This window comes from Sceloporus occidentalis, unplaced genomic scaffold, assembly GCF_023333645.1.
Source record: "Sceloporus occidentalis isolate IW3139 unplaced genomic scaffold, rSceOcc1.0.p SCAF_13, whole genome shotgun sequence".
In the NCBI taxonomy this organism is placed as follows: domain Eukaryota; kingdom Metazoa; phylum Chordata; class Lepidosauria; order Squamata; family Phrynosomatidae; genus Sceloporus; species Sceloporus occidentalis.
The window spans coordinates 8822890-8843332 of record NW_028316993.1 but is presented as its reverse complement, the minus strand read 5'-3'; the positions used below and the strand labels follow the sequence as shown (position 1 = coordinate 8843332).

Sequence of the window (20443 nt, the reverse complement as noted above, 5' to 3'; positions counted from 1 at the left end):
ATTGTCAGTACTACTGATCCAATATTATAGACCAGGGATGGGCAATTCCTGGCCTTCCAGGTATTGCAGTAGTATAACTTGAATCATTCCTAGGAGCATAGCCACTTGGAGAAGGATTGTGGGAACTGCAGTCCAAAAAACACAACTGCCCACCTACTTCACATGACAAGGAGACAGTAAAATGAAGACATAATAGTTTGCCCAATGGCCTCAGGTTTAGCTGAAATTTGAACAGTGAACAAGATGCTATTGAAAGCACAGGAACAAAACCTGAAAAATTATTGCCAAGTCTTATAGACTTATAGCTCACGTTCTTTACAACCTTAATATGTGTGACATCTTTACCTTTCCACATAACTGGAGGAAAGAAAGTGCTGCTACAACTGGTGTACTTTCCTCACATTTAGTTTGAAAGGAATGCACCAGGTTCAATTACAACTAGAGCTAGAATTGTCAGTCTTGTTTCCTAGGCTTTTGTGCCTTCAAAGTTAGGACAATATTTTCCATTCTCTCTGTTGGATTACAACTCCTATCCCCAAATGGGAATGATAGGAGTTACAGCTCTACAGATTAGGAGGGCACCAACCTGGGAAAGTTTGCATTAGGAAAGGGATTGTGTTTAGCTATTGCTTTAATATAAAACTCTTCCTGTGAGTACTTCAGCAGAGCATAGAATAATTTTTCAGGTAAGTTGGCAACCCTGCTGAGAATGCTAAAAAATGAAACCCTTATTTAGAAAACAAAAACGAATCCCCAAACTATTTCTGTCCTCAAAGATGGACAGACTCTTGCTTGGAATCCCTTATCACTGTTGATGTTAAGTTTGCCATGGAAGTGGAATGAGACAGCATTGTTTAAGCAAAGAAGTCAAGACAGACATGTACATTAACTTTGCATTTCAGATGATGGCCATTCCAGAAACCTCCATAGGGTGAAAACCAATGTCATGCTATTGGTTGGGGACAGGGTGCAAAATCAATTGCCTCTTTAACCTGGAAGAGGCAGGTATATATGAACTGAAAATTCACGCAAACAAAAACAGTCAAGGAAACAGGTAGCATTTTTTGTTGAGAATCCAGGCCCCGAGACACTTTCCAGGCCTAGGGCAATGGCTGCTTTTGCTTGCCACCTACAGTAACCCACTTCTAATCTACCAAGAATGGTTTTGTGGTCCTTTTTCTGAACCCTAGATTGGATCAAAGCTAGCCTTCATTCCAGTCTAAACAAAGAAGTCCTTGCTTATCTTTGATGACAATAACGCAAAATCCCAAATGATTACACATAGTTAGAAAGAGCTCCCATGACCGTTGCCACCAAGGCATTTGTTTGAGATGCTGAAAAAGATAACCTTGACCAATTGGTCTCAATCAACCCAAAAGGATTACAAAATAAATAAAAAACCAAAAAAGAAAAATCAAAGCTCGAATCCGTTTCTCTGAGAACGCACACTCCCATGGTGAGCAAAACATGAATTTCACTTGAAGTTTGAATCAAACTAGATATTTAGCAGAGTAATCCATAAAACTTTGGGCACCTGTGTATTTCAGTGACTAGTCGGCAAGCCTGAACCGAAATATACATAGGGAGAAAATTGTTAAAATGATAATGATGGAAAGGTAAAGTTGGAGAAACGGAGAGGAAAAGGTAAAAGCTACAGAAATAATCACACCTGAACTCCAAAAGAGAAAATAAACTGACCTCTTATGATGTGAGATATCTCCAGTCTGAGGGAAGGCTGAAGTGCTCCCATTCCTTTGTGTCCATTGTTGGAGTATGGGGGCTTGGCAAGCCTGTATAGAAGAATATGTGCCCTTGTATCCACCCTAACAATCTGGAGGAGAAAGGTCCACATATGCCAGTGTGATGAGAACCCCAATTCCTCCATCGTCTGCTGTCCTTTGATCGGTCAGACTCTGCAGTGGAAGGGGCTCTCCACTCTCAGATCTGAAGGCGTCTCTTCTGGTGGTTTGGTTTGGGTTTTTTAAGCTCAGAGACATCAACCGCCACGAAAGGGAAGGAAGAGGAAATTTTTTTGTACCAGAAGGAAAGAGCGGAGGGGGCCCCTGTTTCTGGAGTTGGGTGTGTATGAGAGAGAGGAACTGAACCGGAGACCAGCACAGTGCAAGCCTGAGACAGAGACAGAGTGAGAGAATCCATCGGTCAAGCAAAGCTGGAGGAACATCTCTAGAACTTACCTTGATGGTGCAATCCATGGCACGCCTCTACCTGTCGCTTCCCGCCTAGACCTCCATGGGCACAGCTGAATTGCAGGGGCAGGGGCTGTTCATGCACGGGGGGCCGGATGAACAGGGCTTGTGTGTGTGTATGTGTGTGTCTAATTTTGGGAAGTGAAGTCACACAAACCGCCGGGGCTGGTTTCCTATTGGTGTGACCAAGCTTGCAGCCGCTGAAGCATTTTTTTAATAGCATTGCTGGTGTGCAAGCATTTTCCCTCCCTTTGGTTCTTCAAATTTTAGACAGGGCATATAGGGAAAATTAAATTTTTGTTATTCTTGAAAAGACATTGGGTTTTTAAAAGATTTTATTATTTTACTGATCTGTTCTACAAGGAGTAGAAGCAAGAAAGACATTCCTGATCAACAATCCCACCCCCAAAGGCAAGGGATCCGCAGGGTTTGAACTCTGAAAACAGGAATTCAAGAGCTTATGTCTGGCTGAATATTGATTCCTTGGATCAGAAAGGCAGTTTCCTTGATCAGAATCACCCTGGCTATGCCACAAATGGCATGCCAAGCATATCAGAGCTTGGAAAAGTTAACTTTCCCAAGGTATGGGTACCATGCAAGCTCCTTCAGGTACAATCTGGTTGAAAATAAGCAACTCATTGCCCTCTGAAGTACATATATGTCGATGATTCCAGATCAGTGCTATTCAAAGACATGGTCGCTGAACTTTTGTTGGTCCATGAGCTATTGGCTGCTTCCCCCCCGGCAAGTTTTTGGGAAAGAAGGAGACAATTGTACCCATTGGTCATAAATGTAGTGCCTGTTCCTGGCAGACTGGGGAAGAAATAATTGCCAGTCCCCATATCAGACAGCTTGAGAAGCACTGCTCTGGATGACACAAAGTGAGTTGTAAAATGTATATATGAACAGTAAGACCTGCTGGGCTTTCATTCATTCACTCTTTTTTAGCCTGGGCAGTGGCCATGTGGTTTGAGAGACTCTAGAAGTTGTTCTGCCAAAAACTAACTTGTCCAAACTCTAGTCCATAGTGGTAAGAGGGAAAGAACAGGCTATGCATTCCAGTCTTTTCACATTAGTCTAATACTGCAAACTTTTAAAACCATTGAAATGTTTTGGGGTGGTGGTGGTGAGATCACACATAATGTATTTTAGTCTTCAAGCTGACAGTATGGTTGGCCTGCCCCATTCACTTCAATGGTGGTGTATGCACCTTTAAAACCAGCCATGCCACCTTTAAAACCAATAGGATTTGTTTTCAATGGCGCTTGAGCAAACATGGTATTTGTCTTACACGGGGTGGTGGTGGTGTCCGAAATGGATCCCCCACGTAAGGGAAGGGCGCACTATTTTAGCAGTTCAGGGTATGTGCACCACTGTTACTGCCAGCATAGACTTGTGTCTCACAGGAGCGCACGATCCCACCACTGTGGAAAAGTAGTGCCATGGTGAACCCAGCCAGGGTAGACTAATTTAATCAACAAAATTTACATAACATTGATTCACAATATTGTGATTAGTTCACAGTAAATGGGAGTAGCAACTGAATGTAGTCCAACTCCTCCACTCCATTTTAAAAACTCTTTGCTCTGGATGGTTTCACAAGAAGCTGTATGTACATCATTAATTATTACTTCAGGATGACTTGCAGATGAATATTTGAGCAGCCTTCATTAAAAAGCAGAGGTCTGAAATGATTCTGAAATAAACCTTTACTTCAAATGTTTCACTTGTACCAATTCTATTACATGTGCAGATCGACAGCAGTGAGTGTGCATGCATGCACTCATCTTTTGTGGTTTCTTTTTCAAAATGCTCATCCTCCCCCACTTTTGATTGTGGCTGTGTGATATTTTAAAATCATCTTTGAAAACGAAGGTATATTAATTGGAATTAGCTAACAGAATATCCTTTCTCCATACCCTCCAACAGTCCACAGGTGAAAAGCGGGACATGTGTGACCAAGCAGGCAAAAGTTAATAACGAAAAACACACAAGCTATAAGAGGTTGTAGCAGTTTGGTTTAGCCTGAATCTACTGGGAAGGACAAGATTCCACCTCTCCTTTCCTCTCCTCTCTGTTGATTTAACTGAGTGCAAACTGCTTTTCCACTTTGATCTCAGTTTGCAGAAATTGAAGTATGCTGAGGATAACAGGGAAAGCGGGAGGAGGAAAGAGAAACAGGGACATTTGAAAAGCAACTAAAAGGTGGGATAAAAGAGGCTTCATCAGGACTGTCCCTGCCAAATTGGGACAGTTGGAGGATATGGAATCCTGGAAATAGATCTGACGTGTGAAACAAATATTGTAGCTGTTCGACAACCATACACACAGCATATGATGTAGCCTTTAAAGTTCTCCTCTGAGTGATGTGGAATCAATCAGCTTATTTTTTGCAGTCAACTCTTTTGCTGGCAGAGCAAAGTGGCTACACAACTAAACCAAATCTAAACTAAACTAAAAAATGGAAGTACGTATAAAAGAACTCCAAACATGCTGGTTGAAAACAGTGCAAGAATGACACTCAAATAGAGAATATTAAAAGCATAGACCCTGGATAGTAAGAGCATGTAGCCATCACAGCGATGACAAAGTGCTCTGACACAGATTGGAAAAGTGACATGCACCTCATTCTCACTACGTTTTAAACCGGTTTTCAAATTGGTTTGAAGAGGTTTAAATGACCCTGGATCACACTTGAACCAAATTCCTGAAGCGATTTGGAGAGAGGGGGCCATGCGCTAGACCCATTTAACCTGCGTCTTTTTGACGCTGATTTTTTCTGCGTCTTTTTTGATAAACTGATTCCACGCAAGCGTGAACCAGATGTGGAACAGAATCGATTTAAATTTGCCCTTAAAATGTGCATCTAGGAAAAATAAATGCAGTGTTGGGGCTGATAATGTACAGCTGGAAAATGGGAGGAAAATTAGATTGATCAACTATTGATTAAGCACTTAAAGGAACATGATTATCGGTGAAAGCAGGGGAAGGTCAGTTGGGAAAGGAGCTACCCATTTTGACAATACTGTACACATTTTATGAGGCAGGAGGAATACTTGCACTGGAATAAGTTCCACTGAGTTCATTGGTGTGGGAGGCCCTGAGTTGTTTTGTTCATTAATAAACAAAAGCAAGGTTCATCAATGAATTCTTGCTGTATAGTAAGTACATAAGAGAAACTGATTTCTAGAGAGAAACTACCAGATGCAAGATACATGTAAGGCACACAATATGCTTTGTGTTGGTCTCTCACCTATTTTAGTGTGCAGTTTATGTATTTGTTCATAATACCAGTACTAATATTGAAAGAAGCAGGCCTTTTCCACTGAAGGTCAAAGAGCAAGAGAAGGTTGCTTGGCTCAGTTAATAATAATAATAATAATAATAATAATAATATCATTTAAAACAATATAGTTGCCACCTTGTCATTCAGAGTCCCTTTCTTGCTCTCTTTTTCTTCACTTAAGAGTTCTGTTGCACCTGGTTTACGCTTTGCGGGAAAGCATGGGGCCCTGTGGTTTCCGGTCCATGTTGTGCACTCCTTGCCTCAGTGCTGGGACCGTTGCACAATCTCACATTGTACTTTCAGGCTGATGCACCCACCCACCCACCGGTCCCTACAAGGGAAAAGGGGCTGGGATTGGAAGAGAGGGTTATAGGGTTCTCTCCTGCCCCCCCCCCCTTTTTTTGTTTTTTTTTACTGTGGCTGCCCCTTAGCTTCTGCCATTTGAAAGGGGAGAGATTATTGAGCATCTTAGAATTATAGAGCTGGAAGCGACCCCAAGGACCATCCAGTCCAACCCCATTTTACCATGCAGGAAACACAGAATCAAAGCACCCCCAGCAGATGGCCACCCAGCCTCTATTTAAAAGCCTCCAAAGAAGGAGACTCCACCACTCTCTTAAGGGAGTGTGTTCTACTGTCAAACAGCTCTTACTATCAGGAAGTCCTTCCTAATGTTGAGGTGGAATCTCTTCTCCTGTATCTTGCATCCATTGCTCCAGGTCCTATTCTCTAGAGCAGTAGAAAACAAGCTTGCTCCAGCCTCGATATGACACCCCTTTAAATGCTTAAACAGGGCTATCATATCATCTCTTTGTCGCCTCTTATCCAAGCTCAACATACCCAGAACCCTAAGTCTTTCCTCATAAGGCATGATTTCCAAACCCTTCACTATTTTGGTGGCCCTTCTCTGGACATGCTTCAGCTTGTCAACATCCTTTTTGAATTGTGCCCAGAACTGCACACAGTATTCCAGGTGGGGCCTGACTGTACTATTACTTCCTTTGATTTCTAGACACTACACTTCTATTGACGCAGCCTAGAATCGTATTGACTTTTTTATCTGCCGCATCACACTGTTGACTCACACAGCATGTCCGCACCATACACAGGCTTGCCATACGCAGATTTGAGATTATGCGTACAGCAAGCCCGTGAGGACAAAATGGTGCATGTGCTGCAGGTGCGCCACCATAGAAGCCAATGGGATTTGAGCATATGTGTTTTTCCCATACGCGCAGGGGATGTCTTTTTTAGCTGCTACATCACACTGTTGACTCATACAGCACACCTGTGCCATATGCAGGCTTGCCATACACGGCTTTGAGCTTATGTGTATGGCAACCCGTGAGCACAAAATGGTGCGTGTGCCACATGTGGGAGGGGGCCACCATAGAAAACAATGAGATCTGAGTGTATGTGTTTTTCCCCATATGCAGGGGTGAGGGTCTGAAATGGATCTCCCACGTATAGGAAGGGTCCACTGTATTCAACTTGTGGTCTACTAGGCCTCCTAGATCCCTTTCACATGTAGTATTGTTAAGCCAGGTGCCCCCCATTCTATATATGTAGTACATTTTATTTTTTCTGTCCAAGTGGAGTACCTTACATTTCTCCATGTTGAAATTAATTTTGTTAGTTTTGGCCCAGCTTTCTAATCTATTCAGGTCATTTTAAATTTTGATTCTGTCCTCTGGGGTATGAGCTATTCCTCCTAATTTGGTGTCATCTGCCAATTTGCTAAGCATGCCCTCTATTCTTTCATCCAAGTCATTGATAAAGATGGTGAATAGCACTGGGCCCAGGACAGGACCCTGTGGCACCTCACTGGTCACTTCCTTCCAAGATGAAGAGAAGCTATTGCTGAGCGGCTTTTGGGTTTGGACAGTCAATCAATTACAAATCCACCTAACAGTTGCATTGCCTAGCCCACATTTGGTCTACAACTCCCAGAATCCCCCAGCCATCTGGTTTGTGCAACTCTCATTGCTCATTGACAGAAACATTCAAGAGAAAGGTTGGGTAGGACAGAAGAATTGGAAGGGTGTACTTTCAGAATTTAGGATTTAGGATTTGATGAAGGGATTTCAGGGTGGAGTCCAGGGCTCCATCTGGGATGATCTGCAGTGTAGCCTACCAGTTGCAATGGAATGGCTGGGTGGGACAGTGTTCTCCCTACCCAACTCAAGCTGTTACACAATCTGTGGGTTTGCGGTTTAGGGCTGTTTAAGTCCAAGGGGGTTGGGTTTCTCTCTCTGGATTGTGAAACAGACCAAGCTATGGTTGCCCTCTCAGTTCCATAGAAAAAGGCAGACTGAGAGATAACTGACGCGTGTCTAAAGTGACACATGATTTGGATCAAAACAAAGAGCTGTCATGATTGGCTGCACAGAACAACACAGCCATTCACTCCAACATTTCACAGATGTCTGTGTTGAGTGCAAACTGCTTTGCACTTTGAACTCAGTTTGCAGCACCTGAAGTAGGCTGGGGACAAAGAAGGAAAGTGGGAGGAAGAGAGGAAAACTAGAATATTGTAAAGGCAATTGAATAAGTGGGATGAGAGAGGATTAATTGAGACTGTCCCTGCAAAATCAGGACAATTGGAGAATATGCAAAATATTCTACATTTTACCACTACGTCTTGTTCTATTTGTTGCTATTGCCATTGGTTTGTTAACAGGGGGATGATGTATTAATGCCCCAAGGTGAGTAGGTGAGGCTTTCTAACTGGAGATTTAGGAGATTTAGCCACCAGAGCTTTGAAAGGATGTCTTCTGTCCTTATCCCTGCCAGATGAGAAAATTTACTTTGAGAGCTACAGTCCTTATAACCTCATCCATTACTTTGCAAGCTAGGGAATTCTGGAAACGGCAGTCTCCCAAAGTAACTTTTCTCACCTCCCACTTTGTTACCCAGAATTGGTGTCATTCAGCCCACCGGATGTTGTTGGACTACAACTCCCAACAGTTTTATCCAGTACAGCCAGTGATAAGGAATGCTGGGAATGGGAATGCTGGGAGTTGCAGTCCAACGTTATGTGGAACGTTTAGATTTGCAGGCTAACATCATCTGCATGCTGCACTAAATAAAGCACGGGGAACTGTCAAGGATGCTTTGATTGAGAGTTCCTGCATGGCAGGGGGTTGGATTGGATAGCCCTTGTGGTCTCTTCCAACTCTACGATTCTATGATTGTAACTGTTTTTTATGTAGTTTATTGGGGAGCTGCATTCTGGTAGTGGACAAGACCAACCCTTCCTCTCTTTTTTGGGCACCTCTTCTCTCCTTTCCCTGATCCATGTGTTCCTCCAAGCATGACAGCATTCTCAACCATCCCATCTTGCAACTCACTTTCTTCCAAATAACTGAATCATTAGCATTAGTGATACTGTTTTTTTAAAAATCCTGTTTGTTTTTCCTTTCTTCTCTTTTCCACCATCAAATAAGCTGTCAGGTTTGCCTAAAGTTGCCGATGCAGTTCTGAGTAATAGCTGGACTTGATATCGATATGTCCAAGAATGGGCGATCAAGCACAGTTTGGTGGCTTGTTTTCTCTTATCAGTAAACTTCAGACAGGACCCAGGTACACCCTCAATACTTGGCAGAAGTTAGTTTGAAGATTTGCAGCTTCCTCTCACTTTTTATCAAGATTGTAACCAGAATCTAGATTTGATACCACAGCTTATCAACCAGTTCCTTACCACCTTCAAAGTCTTTGGCATCTTGCCTGACAAAGAGTTCTGGAGAGCCTGATAATTTACTTTTGAGTAAAGCATTTTTAAAAAGCCGTGGATTTTCAACTTTTTCGTTTCACCTTTTAACTTTGTGTTTGTGTGTGTGATATTTTGGGCTAGCATTTTAAAAGGCATGGATTTTGAACTTTTTCATTTCACCGTTTAACTTTATGCATACTGGCAGGAGGGTATTTGTATTGTCTTTTGCAAAAGATCATGGGCAGATGTCCTTCAAGAGAGAAGCCAGTTTTAAGCACCAAGGCCTTTTGGTTAGGGATGGCGGGTGGTGACATGGGTTGTTTAGCTTCTGTGCTTTGGGCAAAGCAGGCCTAAAAGAGAAGGAGGAGGAAGTTGTGGGTGTCTCATTTCAAGATTTATTAGGGTTAGGGACGGTTCGCCTGCTTAGGCACTTTGGCTTACTCTGTTGTGCATGTTCCCTAGAGATAAACACTCCAGCTCTGTTTCCTCTCACGACCCTCCTTCCAACTCCAGCCACCTGGACTCCACTCTGGGACATCAGAGTCGTGACACAGACCCAGACACAGGGGAAGAAAACCCCACACACATACAGGGGTTGTTCTGACATGGAAACTCCCACCTCCCCAAAAACTGAGTAACAAAGTCACGAACCCTGCTCATCCATCCAGCCAATGGGAGTCCAGGGGAAAGGAAGGTATGTATAGAAGGAGAAAAGGGCAGCAAGATCAGTAGCAGCTGAGTCCCCTGTCAATGGGAGAGTGTCCAGCAAGACTTCCACAAGGAAAAGCGCAAGATCTCACCAGCCGCAGATAAGGGTCGATGCATCTCCCCTTCTCCAGCTCAGGGAAAAGGATAGTAGGTGTGCAACAGGATCCCTGGAGCTTTCCTGCCCAAGACACCTTTTCCCCAGGTGCCACTGGATCAGACATTTTGGCATTGCCAAAAGGTGAGTAGAACTGATGAACGTGAGGAGGGAGGCACAATATGGGGGGAAGATGACCAGTTGAAAGCAAATGATGTGCTTTAGCACTGAACTGTGGCCTCTTGCTTACAGGTAGATGAGAGCTTGGACATATTCATTTTGGAGGCTAAATCTCCCAGAATCCTCCATGCTGGCTAGAGGATTATGGGAGTTGTCATCCTAAAAGCACTGTTTCCAAACTCAGGGTCCACGTGTAAGAAGTTCACTGCTAAAACATAGCCTTTTTCATGCACCATGTCCTCTTTCATTGCTAAAACATATCCTTTTTCATGTACTGTACTGTGCACCATGAACTTTTTTTTTCTTTTACTGTATGTAAGCATCTCATTTTTAAATAATAAAACATGGACAAATAGCACAGGGTTATCAAGGTCTAATCTACCCTACAGCTCAGGGATAGGCGAGGTGCTGCACTCTAGAAGTTATCTGATGTCAAGTCAGAGGCTTTCATCATAGTTTTTTGTGGGTTGTTTGGGCTCTGTGGCCATGTTCCAGAAGAGTTTATTCCTGACGTTTCGCCAGCATCTGTGGCTATGGGCATCTTCTCTGAAAGCCTGAAAACCTCCCCAAAAACTATCTGCTGTCAATTTGACTTTGACTTATAGCAATCCTAATAATAATAATAATGGTAATGATGTGGCCTACTTTTATCTCCAAACTGAGATTCAAGGTGGTTTACAATTTAAAAAATGAACAATACAGTTAAAAAGTGAACATTAAAATGGCCTTAAACTATACATAGTATTAAAACAATTCAAACCTATGCTTAAAGAGCTAAAATTCAATTTAAAAGGTAAAAACATATTGTTAAAAAATGAATGAGACATCATCTGTCCTGCTCAGGTCTTGCCACCTGTATCAATAGCCTTGGCTGAAGAGTGGGGTATAATTAAATTATTATTATTATTATTATTATTATTATTATTACACCTAGGAGTGCCTCCTTCATCTTTTCCTACTGCCTTCCACCTAACTGACCATTATTGTTTCCTCCAGTGAGTCACATCATCTCATTATACAGTTGGCCCTTCTTATACACGGATTTTTTAATACACGGATTCAAGCATCCAGGGTTTGAAAATGTTCAAAAAAAGTATAAATTTCAAATATCAAACCTTGATTTTCCATTTTTAATAAGGGACACCATTTTGCTATGTCATTATATTTAATGGGACTTGAGCATCCACAGATTTTGTTATCCATGGGGGATCTTGGAACCAAACCCCAGTGTATAACAAGGGTCCACTGTATGTCCGAAGAATGATAGTCACAGTTCAGTCATCTTGGCTTCTAGTGAAAACACAGGACTAATTTGCTGAATCTCTAGGTTTTGCTGGACTGCAGTATTTAGCATTCCATGCCATTTGTTGTTCTGATGGGAGTTGCAGTCCACCAACAACTGGAGGACGGCTACACTTTGCCCAGCCTGTTATAGCTTCATAAACTCTCTTGTGCAAAAGGCAAACTGAACAGCTTCTCAAGGGAACAGATTACTCATAACACTTTTCTTTGTATTGTTTGTGTTTGAGAGGGGTTGTTCTCTCAAATGCATAGTTTTGAAACTCGGTGACACACAAAATCAGTTGCCAAAGGCAGCCAATTCCCTCTGCTCAACAAATGAGCCAGACCTGATGCTGATACACGCATTACCATTTGAATGCAACAAAATATTAGAGTTTGGCGTACTGGTAGTGCCAATTTTCTGTGTGTGTGTGTGTGTGTGTGTGTGTGTATCTTCAAGTTGTTTATCAATTTGTGGTGACCCTCATGAATTTCATAGGGCTTTCTTTGGCTATAAATACTCAGAGATGGTTTGGGCAGTTCCTTCCTCTGAAATATAGCCTACAGTATTTGTTAGTAGTCTTCCATCCAAGTGCTAACCAGGAAGGACTTGGCTTAGCTTCCAAGATTAGTTGGGATCTGCTGTTTTTAGGGTATTTATGCAGGCTTCGTATTTTGTGGACCCTATAAACCCTTGCATGCATGCAGACACCTGGAAGAGTTCAGATAGGTCCATAAAACACTTTTTAGAACATGGAAAAGCAATGCTTTGGAGTTACACTTTCCAGAATTCCCCCATCTAGAATGACTGTTGTCCATGCTGGCTATAGATTCTGGGAGTTGAGTCTGAAAGGTAACTTTTCCATGTTCCTCTCACTATGTAGCTTGTCTTCATAATGTGTGCCAAGCTGGCACGGTATTATTGTTAGGATAGGAGGCCCTCTGCTGGTTATGGAGCCCTGGCAAATGCCCATTTTTGCCACTCCATAGATCAGTGATGGTGAACCTTTTAGAGACCGAGTGCCCAAACTGCAACACAAAACCCACTTATTTATGGCAAAGTGCCACGTACCTCTGGCTTTCTAGTAATGAACTCTGGCGAACGCAACAGCACAAGTGCCCACTGAAAGGGCTCTGAATGCCCTCTCTGGCACACGTGCCATAGGTTCACCACCACTGCCATAGATCCAGCTGCCATTTTTGTCCCCTTTGCCTTCGTTTTGCCTTCACGTTATTTCACGTTTGCAAGAATGTGGTGTGATAAACTTCCCGCATTTGCGGGTTTTAAGAAAAATTAAATCTAGTTTAAATCCCACTTCTCTGCAGGATTTCACTAGTGTGATAAAAAGATCCTTTGTAACTGTGTAGTGTTCTTTCACCTGTGACTTGGGTTCCCTATTACCCCTCTTTTCCCCTTTGACTACAGGAATGGATACTTGGGAGCATATTTGGATGGAGCCAGCCCTGCAAATGGTACCAACTGGAGCAGAGAGTGTTATGCCAGGTAAGGTGGGCTTCCTTTATCCTTTAAGTATAGGGGGAAATAGCAGGAATAGTTTAGATAAAAGGTGGAGGGGTGATCAACACCCCAACTTTGATTTAATTTTGACAGCATTATAGATTTTTGCTTTTTCTACATTTGTTATTTGAATACAACTTTTACGCTGGCCTTTTTTAAAAAGTACATTCAACTTCTTTTCTTCATAACCAGCATCCATGATGACATATTGCAAGTACTTTTAGCATCACTTAGAGAAACACTAAATCAGCCTTCTCCAACCCACAATGTTCCTGACATGTTGGACTACAACTCCCCAAAGTCCCTAGTCACTTGAGTGCTTCTGGAAGTTGTAGATCAACACATTGGGAGGGGTCCAGGTTGAGAAAGCCTGCTTTAAATGAATAATTAAAAGAATTAAAAGGAAATAATAGAATTAGGACTTTAATTAAGCATTAGTACAAAAAAAAAAAGGAAAAAAGCAACAACGGCAAGTAGTGAACCAGTGTTGTTACTGGTACTTACCCAAATTGTTGGAAGTGAGCTCTCATGCTACACAGAATGCTTTCTGGGACATGTTATTCAGAGCAAATAGGTTAAACCGCAGCTAGAAAAGAAAGAAAGAAAGAAAGAAAGAAAGATGAAATTTGTGAGTTGTTTGAAAGATGTTTCACTTCTCGTGATGGTTATATATACTAATGTACTATGTTTTGCCTTGCTAGTCTGTTGGAACTTTAAATACAAGTCTAAATGTTGTTGGCTATTGACCTCTTAGGACAGGAGAACAAGACTATTCTCTCTTAAGATGTTTTAGGGATTGCTCTTTAGCTCAGTTGTACAGTACTTATTTTATATATGTAGAAAGTCCTGTCTTTAATGAGAAAGGATCAAGCGATAGGAAAAACATTCACTTGAGAACCTAGAGAGCTGTGGCCAGTGTAGAAAGGCCTGCCCCAATTTGATGCCCTCTCACCAACATTGGAGATAATGGGAGTTGCATTGCAATGTTTTCAGAAAGCACCATGTTGAGAGTACTGGACTATATGACAGCAGATGAAATTAATAAATAATTTGATCTGAAATGAGGGAGTTTCGTCTTTTTGTTTGGGCCTACCATGATATCTCAAAAATGATAGCCTCCAGTTGTGTTGGAATGCAACTCCCAGTATCTTTCATCATCGGCTGTGCTGCCTAGGTCTGCTGGTATTTTCAGTGCAATATCTCATGAAGGTCTGCATGATTCACTGATATAGATTCTGGCTGCATTTCAGCATCATGTTAAAATTTGGCTTTTCACACAAGCTTTGGAGATCCACTGCCCATGCCTTGACTCTGGCCTACCAACTAATGGAATTTGGTACTTTGCTTCATCCGGTTGAATTGTGTTATAATTAAGTTGCTTTATTGGCTCTGCTTACACAGAGGCCTTTAAATCAATGTTTTAATAAATACATTTGAAATCTGTTTTCATAGAATCCTAGAGTTGGAAGAGACCACAAAGGTCATCCAGTCCAACCCCATTCTGCCATGCAGGAACTCTCACTCAATGCACCCCCAACAGATGGTTATCCAACCTCTGTTTAAAAACCTCCAAAGAAGGAGATTCCACCATTCTCCGAGGGAATGTGTTTCACTGTTGAACAACTCTTACTGTCAGGAAGTTCCTCCTAATGTTGAGGTGGAATCTCTTTTCCTGGAGCTTGCATCCATACTACAGTTATACTAGAGACCATACTGGAGCAAGTATGACCAATAGGCATAGGTCTCTCCTAGACTGCCACCAACGTTATGAAAAGCTTGATGACTATTTTCCCCCAAACCAAATAGTAATAATAATAATAATAATAATCTTTATTTTGCTATTTGTTCTTACTTTCCCTCCAACAAGATTTCACAGAAGATTACAGGAAGATTTTTCAGGGGGAAGATTTCAGCAACGTTGATTCCTGGTTTCTGCCAGAAAATGAGACGGATCAACAACTGCTGGGATGGACTGGTGGAAGTTATCTAGCTGAGCTTGAAGAGTTTGAGAAGGAAATGCCATTGCATCACACATCTGGCTTGAAAGGTAACAGCAACATTGCCACCGTGTCCCTGGGTGACATTGAGGGCTGCAGTGTCACCAAGCTGTACCTCAAGGATACAAGAAGGGAGGGGAGAGAGGTTAGAAAATTAATTCTAACTTTATGCTAAGGTTATGAATACTTCTTGTTAGATGAATTATGTCTATGCTCATGTTTATTATAATTAAGTGTAATTTATAGTTTATATTACTGGGTGATCACAATATAGTATAAGTTAACAGACTAACTTCAATAAAAAGACGGAAGGATAAGAAGACAATATGGAATATTTCTTTTATTGCTCTTTTTGAGTTACAATGCAATTCATTGACTTTTGAGGTATACTTTGTTTTTCTCAATAGTTATGTTTTTAAAAAGTTCTTTTAAAACTAATAAAGATTATTTTAAAAAAATGTAATTTTTGGACTATAACCAGAATTCATCCAAACAGTAGGAATTCCCTCCAGGATAAGCTGGACCTCCTTATCCAAGGATTTTTTATCCATGGATTCAAACATCCACAGCTTTAATTTTTTTTTAATATTCAAAAAAAGTATAAATTCCAAATAGCAAACCTTGCCTTTCCATTTTGTATAAGGGACACCATTTTGCTATGCCATTATATTTAATGGGACTTGAGCATCCACGGATTTTGTTATCCACGGGGGATCCTTGAACCAAACCCCAGCGGATAGCATATCATATCATATTAGAAATCATATCATAAGAGTGTGGGGAAGATAAAATGGACTGGAATCTATTAAAGCTTAAAGCAAGAAATGTCTTTTTCTCAGTCTCAAAGATGCTATAGGATTCCCTTATACCATTTAATGCTGACGCAGACTAAAATGGCCATGTCTTTGAATATTGATGCTTAGTGGTACTGAGTTGTTTTTCTGAAGACCCAGGCCACCCTGGATCCCTCCCAACTCCACAAACCCTTTTGTGGGAGAGCTAATTTGATCTTATTGGAAGTTTCCAGGAAAGGTTTTACACTAGAATAAACCACAGTGTCTTGTTACGTTGTTTGACGGGGCACTTTGAGCCGCCTTGGGTCCCTTCTGGGAGAAAGGCGGCATGCAAATGAAATAATAAAATAAAAAGCTTATACTAGACATTTATTTTTCTCAGTCTCAAAAGTGCTACAGAATTCCCTTATACCTTTTGAGGACCACTTAAAGCATTCCATAGTTGAACTAGTAAGGCCACCCCTTGATGGAATAACACTCTCCGTTTCCTTTCCAGGCTTCCCTGAGTACACCAACACCTTCGTGGAATTCACACAGGCCTCCTCCTGCCTTGACTACAGGGAACCATATAATAGAGGTGAGATTTGATTGACCTGTCAAAGAAAAGAGAGGTGGTAGGTGGTGGATTTAGGAATGCTTTGGCACATTAGAGCATTCACTCCACCTTGTGATGAAGCATTTTTGGACATGGCCACAAGGGCCATCCAGTCCAACCCCCTGCCATTCAGGAACTCTCACTCAAAGCATCCCCAAACAGATGGACATCCAACCTCTGTTTAAAAACCTTCACAGAAGGAGATTCCACCATTCTCTGAGGGAATGTGTTCCACTGTTGAACAACTATTAATGTCAGGAAGTTCCTCCTAATGTTGAGGTGGAATCTCCATGAGTGTACTTTGCCAGTGTGTCATTGGACCCACCAGTGCACTGAACAGGCAGTGTACTGCACATTTGACTTGTGGTCGGTCACACCAAGTGTCCAATGGGATGGCAGCTGGGTGGGAGGAGGGAGGTAATTGGTGGTCACAGGTGGTGTGTTGTGCAATAGTGCACATGCATTGTGGGGAAAAGACAATAACAGTGGTGCAGCTTGACACAGCATGGTATGGATAGTTTGTGGGTGTTCAGGCTACTTTGGGAGTGAGTTGTGTGGACAGTGGGGTTTCCAACTGGTTTAGAAAAAACTGGTATCAGCTAAGTTTGCTCAGCCCCTTAGTTATGCTTTGCTTGTACTCAGGGTTTCTGATCACGTATCCAGATGGTCTTGCATATAGGTAACATGGATAAAGTGGTAGGTGACTAGTAGGATAAGCTTCATGTTTACTTTTTCTGGCATTTTCTATCCTCAATTTCTCGGTCAGCCCTTCAGGAGAGTATCCCTCTGCACATGGATGGCACCTGCTATCCTGCCTCCAATGCTCTTCAGCCTTTGCCTTCTCCTCAGTACCCTCCTTCCCCTGAAGAACAGCTCTCTTCATCTCAGCCCCTGCTTGGAGCCCAGAAGGCACAAGAGAATGGTAAGGAACACAGAAGACCACCTCAAACAGACCCAAATCACTGGCCCATCTAACTCTGCATCCCCCTAATTCATGGGAATCAAGACCTACTGCAAGGGTGGGGACGCTTTCATGGCCAGATGGTTCAGACTTCAATTCCCAGAAGCCCCCAAGGAGAGGGATTATGGAAGTTGTAATCCAAAGTAATTGGAGAGAGGCAACTTTTTCACTCATTTAATGGGTAACATGCATTAGATCGGCAAGGATTACTGTCCCATTGTCTGAAAAGCTTTTCCTTCTCTAAACTTGGCTGCCGAGGAAGGTCTGTGCTCCTGCTTTCAGAAATCATGTTCATGCACCATTATTCCTTCCAGAACAAGCCTTCCCAAGGGCCATGCCATCCCATTACTGGGAGAAGACGCTTGAGCCAGCCATCTTTAACCAACACAGCACTGTAGACAGTGATTCATGCCAGTGCGAGCCACCCAAGAAGACCCGGAGAAAAAGAGTGTTAAGGGATTGGACAGAAGCTGGTATCACCAACACATCTCAGAGAGATCAGACAGGTAAAATTACAGAATATGAGATGGAGCAGGAGGATGCAGGATACAGTCCAAGTGCTGGTGCTGATTTTTAAAATCCAGAATGGTTTCAAACCAGGTTCCTTTAAAGAACACCTACTCCCATATGTAAAGCTACCCATTAATTTGGATCATGTTGAGAAGCCCTTCCATCTGCTTTTGTCATTACTGGAGTTTAGCCAGCAGCTACAGTGGTGATTCTAAAGTTTAAGAGCATCCTGCTTTTAAACGTCTTTAATTCTTCTACTTTGTGTTTCAGTTATGGTTTGATATCTAGATTTATTTATTGTGATTATAAGAATGTAAAAGCACTGGCTAAATTTTGTCATATTGGTTTTCACATCCATTTAACTGCTTTGAATAATTTTTAGAAAAAAACAGCACATGAATAATAAAACGCAGACCATGGGGGAGTGCACTGTGCCCTTCCTAGGCCATCATGCCCTCTTGATGTGTTGGAGATGATTCATGTAAATCAAAGTCCCCTTCACATGGTTAGGACTGCCTTTTCTGCTTGTTCCATAACTGCAATCCAGTATTGTGACAGCTCTCAGGGGTGAAGCTCCATGTATGCTCTTACCCTGACCTTCATTGCCATCTCTTCCTGTGCAGTTTCTGGACCCATTCAGCTGTGGCGTTTTCTGCTCGAACTCCTGCAGGATGGCTCATGCCAGGCCTTTATCTGCTGGACAGGGAACGGCTGGGAATTCAAATTGTGTGATCCTCATGAGGTGAGCTCCTAATTCTTTTCACTTTGTTTATGCTCCCATAAAGTTATACCTGCTCATTATTTCCAGGAGCGTATCTATTTCATATATTAAAGCCTGGCCTCCCCTTTGAAGCGAACTAGCCTTATCTCCTAGAACTCCAATGAGCACATCAGGAAGAAATGGTGCACCTTTTTATTCGAAAAAACCTATCAGCAGCCACATAAGAATGGATACTTAGGAAAGAATGTTTAGAAATACATTTTGTGGAAAAGATTAAAATACATGTTTTAAATAAGTTTTGATTTTTTTTAAAAAATGATATGGAAACAGAAGAGTCTAGACAGAATCAGAAAAGACTGTTCACATGTGAAACCAACATGGACTGAAATATAGATTAATGTATCAATTCCTAGCTAACTCTGAATAACAGGCAGGATGGGCATAAACTGGTGTTTCCATGTCCTGCTAGTGTGGATTTCTCACTGTGGGCAATAGGATCTTGGCCCAAACTTTTGGGGTGTTCCAGCAGGGCTCCAGTGTTCAAATAGTATTTTATTGCCAAACAAATAACCCCAAAAAAACTGCACAGGAGTTCCAGCTAATGTTTATGGTCACATCACTTACAATTTTGAGAAGTATAACCCAGGAACTGTAATGTGTGACTATAACCAACATGTAAATGTGTATAACATTGGTAAAGAAATGAGTTCCTCTACCTAGGACAGTTTCTGTAGCAAAGGGAAACTTCTGAATCCGTAAGATTGGTTGCCTTCAAAACCTGTAACTTTTCTCTCCTTTCCCACAACTCTTGCTAGGTGGCAAGGCGCTGGGGTAAACGAAAGAACAAACCCCACATGACTTATGAGAAACTAAGCCGAGGGTTGCGCTATTATTATCATAAAAATATAATTCACAAGACCAGTGGCCAGCGCTACGTGTATCGTTTTGTCCGGGACATTCAAGATGAACTGGCTGAAAAGATTCAGAGCTAAAGAAGACAAGCATCATGTAAAAAGGACATCCAGCCTTATACATACCTCCAGAAACACTGGAATGCCAGAAGAAATAGCAGATGAACCCCTCCTGCTGATCTCTTTGCTCCTGTGGAGCAAAGTCAGCAAGAAGACTGGTGTAAGGGTTGCTATCCACTACTGCAGACAGTCCAAGCCAATGTGCCAGTTGAAGATACATGCCAACAACAGCAAGTTTCATTGATCAGTACTGTGGCGGATTTTTGTTTTTGCTCCCATGTGCAGGGAATAAGGAGTCTGAATACCAAATAATAACTTGCCACAAACAGAATGGTTGAATGCTGTTTTGGTTGAGCATAATTTTTTATTATAAATGGATGGATTTTTTTTAAAGGCACAAAAATCCTGATAACTGTATTTGCTGAGCATTTTAACACTTGGAGGACATTCTTCCCTCTTTATCTTTGACTCAGTTTATCTCCTTTTCACCAATATGTGTCTTTTGTGTTGATTTCTAGATTAAAATCCATTTTGGGCAAAGAACCTAAAAACCTCCAAATCCTTACCACTTTCGATTTAAAGTGAAATGGATTTTCCAACTGTCACTGCAGTTTTAAATTGCAATATTCTTCTGCTGGTCTGATTGGGAACCGTTTCATGCTTTTTTGGTTTAAATTATTGTTTAGATCTTGCTGTAGTGTTTATGATATGAAACGTAATGCAGGAAAACCTGTTTTGGTTTGTTTTTTGCTTTTGATGGAAATGCTGGATTTCAAAAATGACCAGGCAGTCTCTTAAAGTAACAACAGCCAACTAATCAAAACAATATGCAAACATCTCTAGTGACTTTTTTTTCTGTATAATATTTTATTAGTTTTTCACATAATAAAATACATGAATCCCAAAT

The 20443-nt window shown here is 41.7% G+C and overlaps 2 protein-coding genes across 4 annotated transcripts in view; one reads left to right on the top strand and one right to left on the bottom strand.

The window, feature by feature from the left end:
• The window catches only part of LOC149304852 (retroviral integration site protein Fli-1 homolog), a 30556-nt gene extending 28273 nt beyond the window's left edge, over positions 1-2283 (bottom strand). For all 3 annotated transcript variants that reach the window (XM_089478404.1, XM_089478406.1, XM_089478405.1), the window contains exon 1: positions 2196-2283. In XM_089478404.1, the coding sequence (XP_089334530.1) occupies positions 2196-2213 (18 nt within the window). In that variant the 5' untranslated portion in view covers positions 2214-2283. The remainder of the gene's footprint in view (positions 1-2195) is intronic.
• A 7651-nt stretch (positions 2284-9934) lies between these two features.
• On the top strand, positions 9935-20443 carry LOC149304851 (uncharacterized). The gene is made up of 8 exons (XM_089478592.1): positions 9935-10151; positions 12895-12972; positions 14855-15034; positions 16275-16355; positions 17140-17295; positions 17649-17840; positions 18468-18586; positions 19381-20443. The coding sequence occupies exons 1-8, from the start codon at positions 10025-10027 to the stop codon at positions 19555-19557; spliced, it is 1110 nt and encodes a 369-aa protein (XP_089334718.1). The 5' UTR covers positions 9935-10024; the 3' UTR covers positions 19558-20443.

Coding starts and splice junctions, on each gene's coding strand:
- LOC149304851 (XM_089478592.1), top strand. CDS start 10,025: ATGCATCTCCCCTTCTCCAGCTCAGGGAAAAGGATAGTAGGTGTGCAA. Junction 16,356..17,139: donor CAGGGAACCATATAATAGAG/GTGAGATTTGAT, acceptor TTTCTCGGTCAG/CCCTTCAGGAGAGTATCCCT. Junction 18,587..19,380: donor AATTGTGTGATCCTCATGAG/GTGAGCTCCTAA, acceptor AACTCTTGCTAG/GTGGCAAGGCGCTGGGGTAA.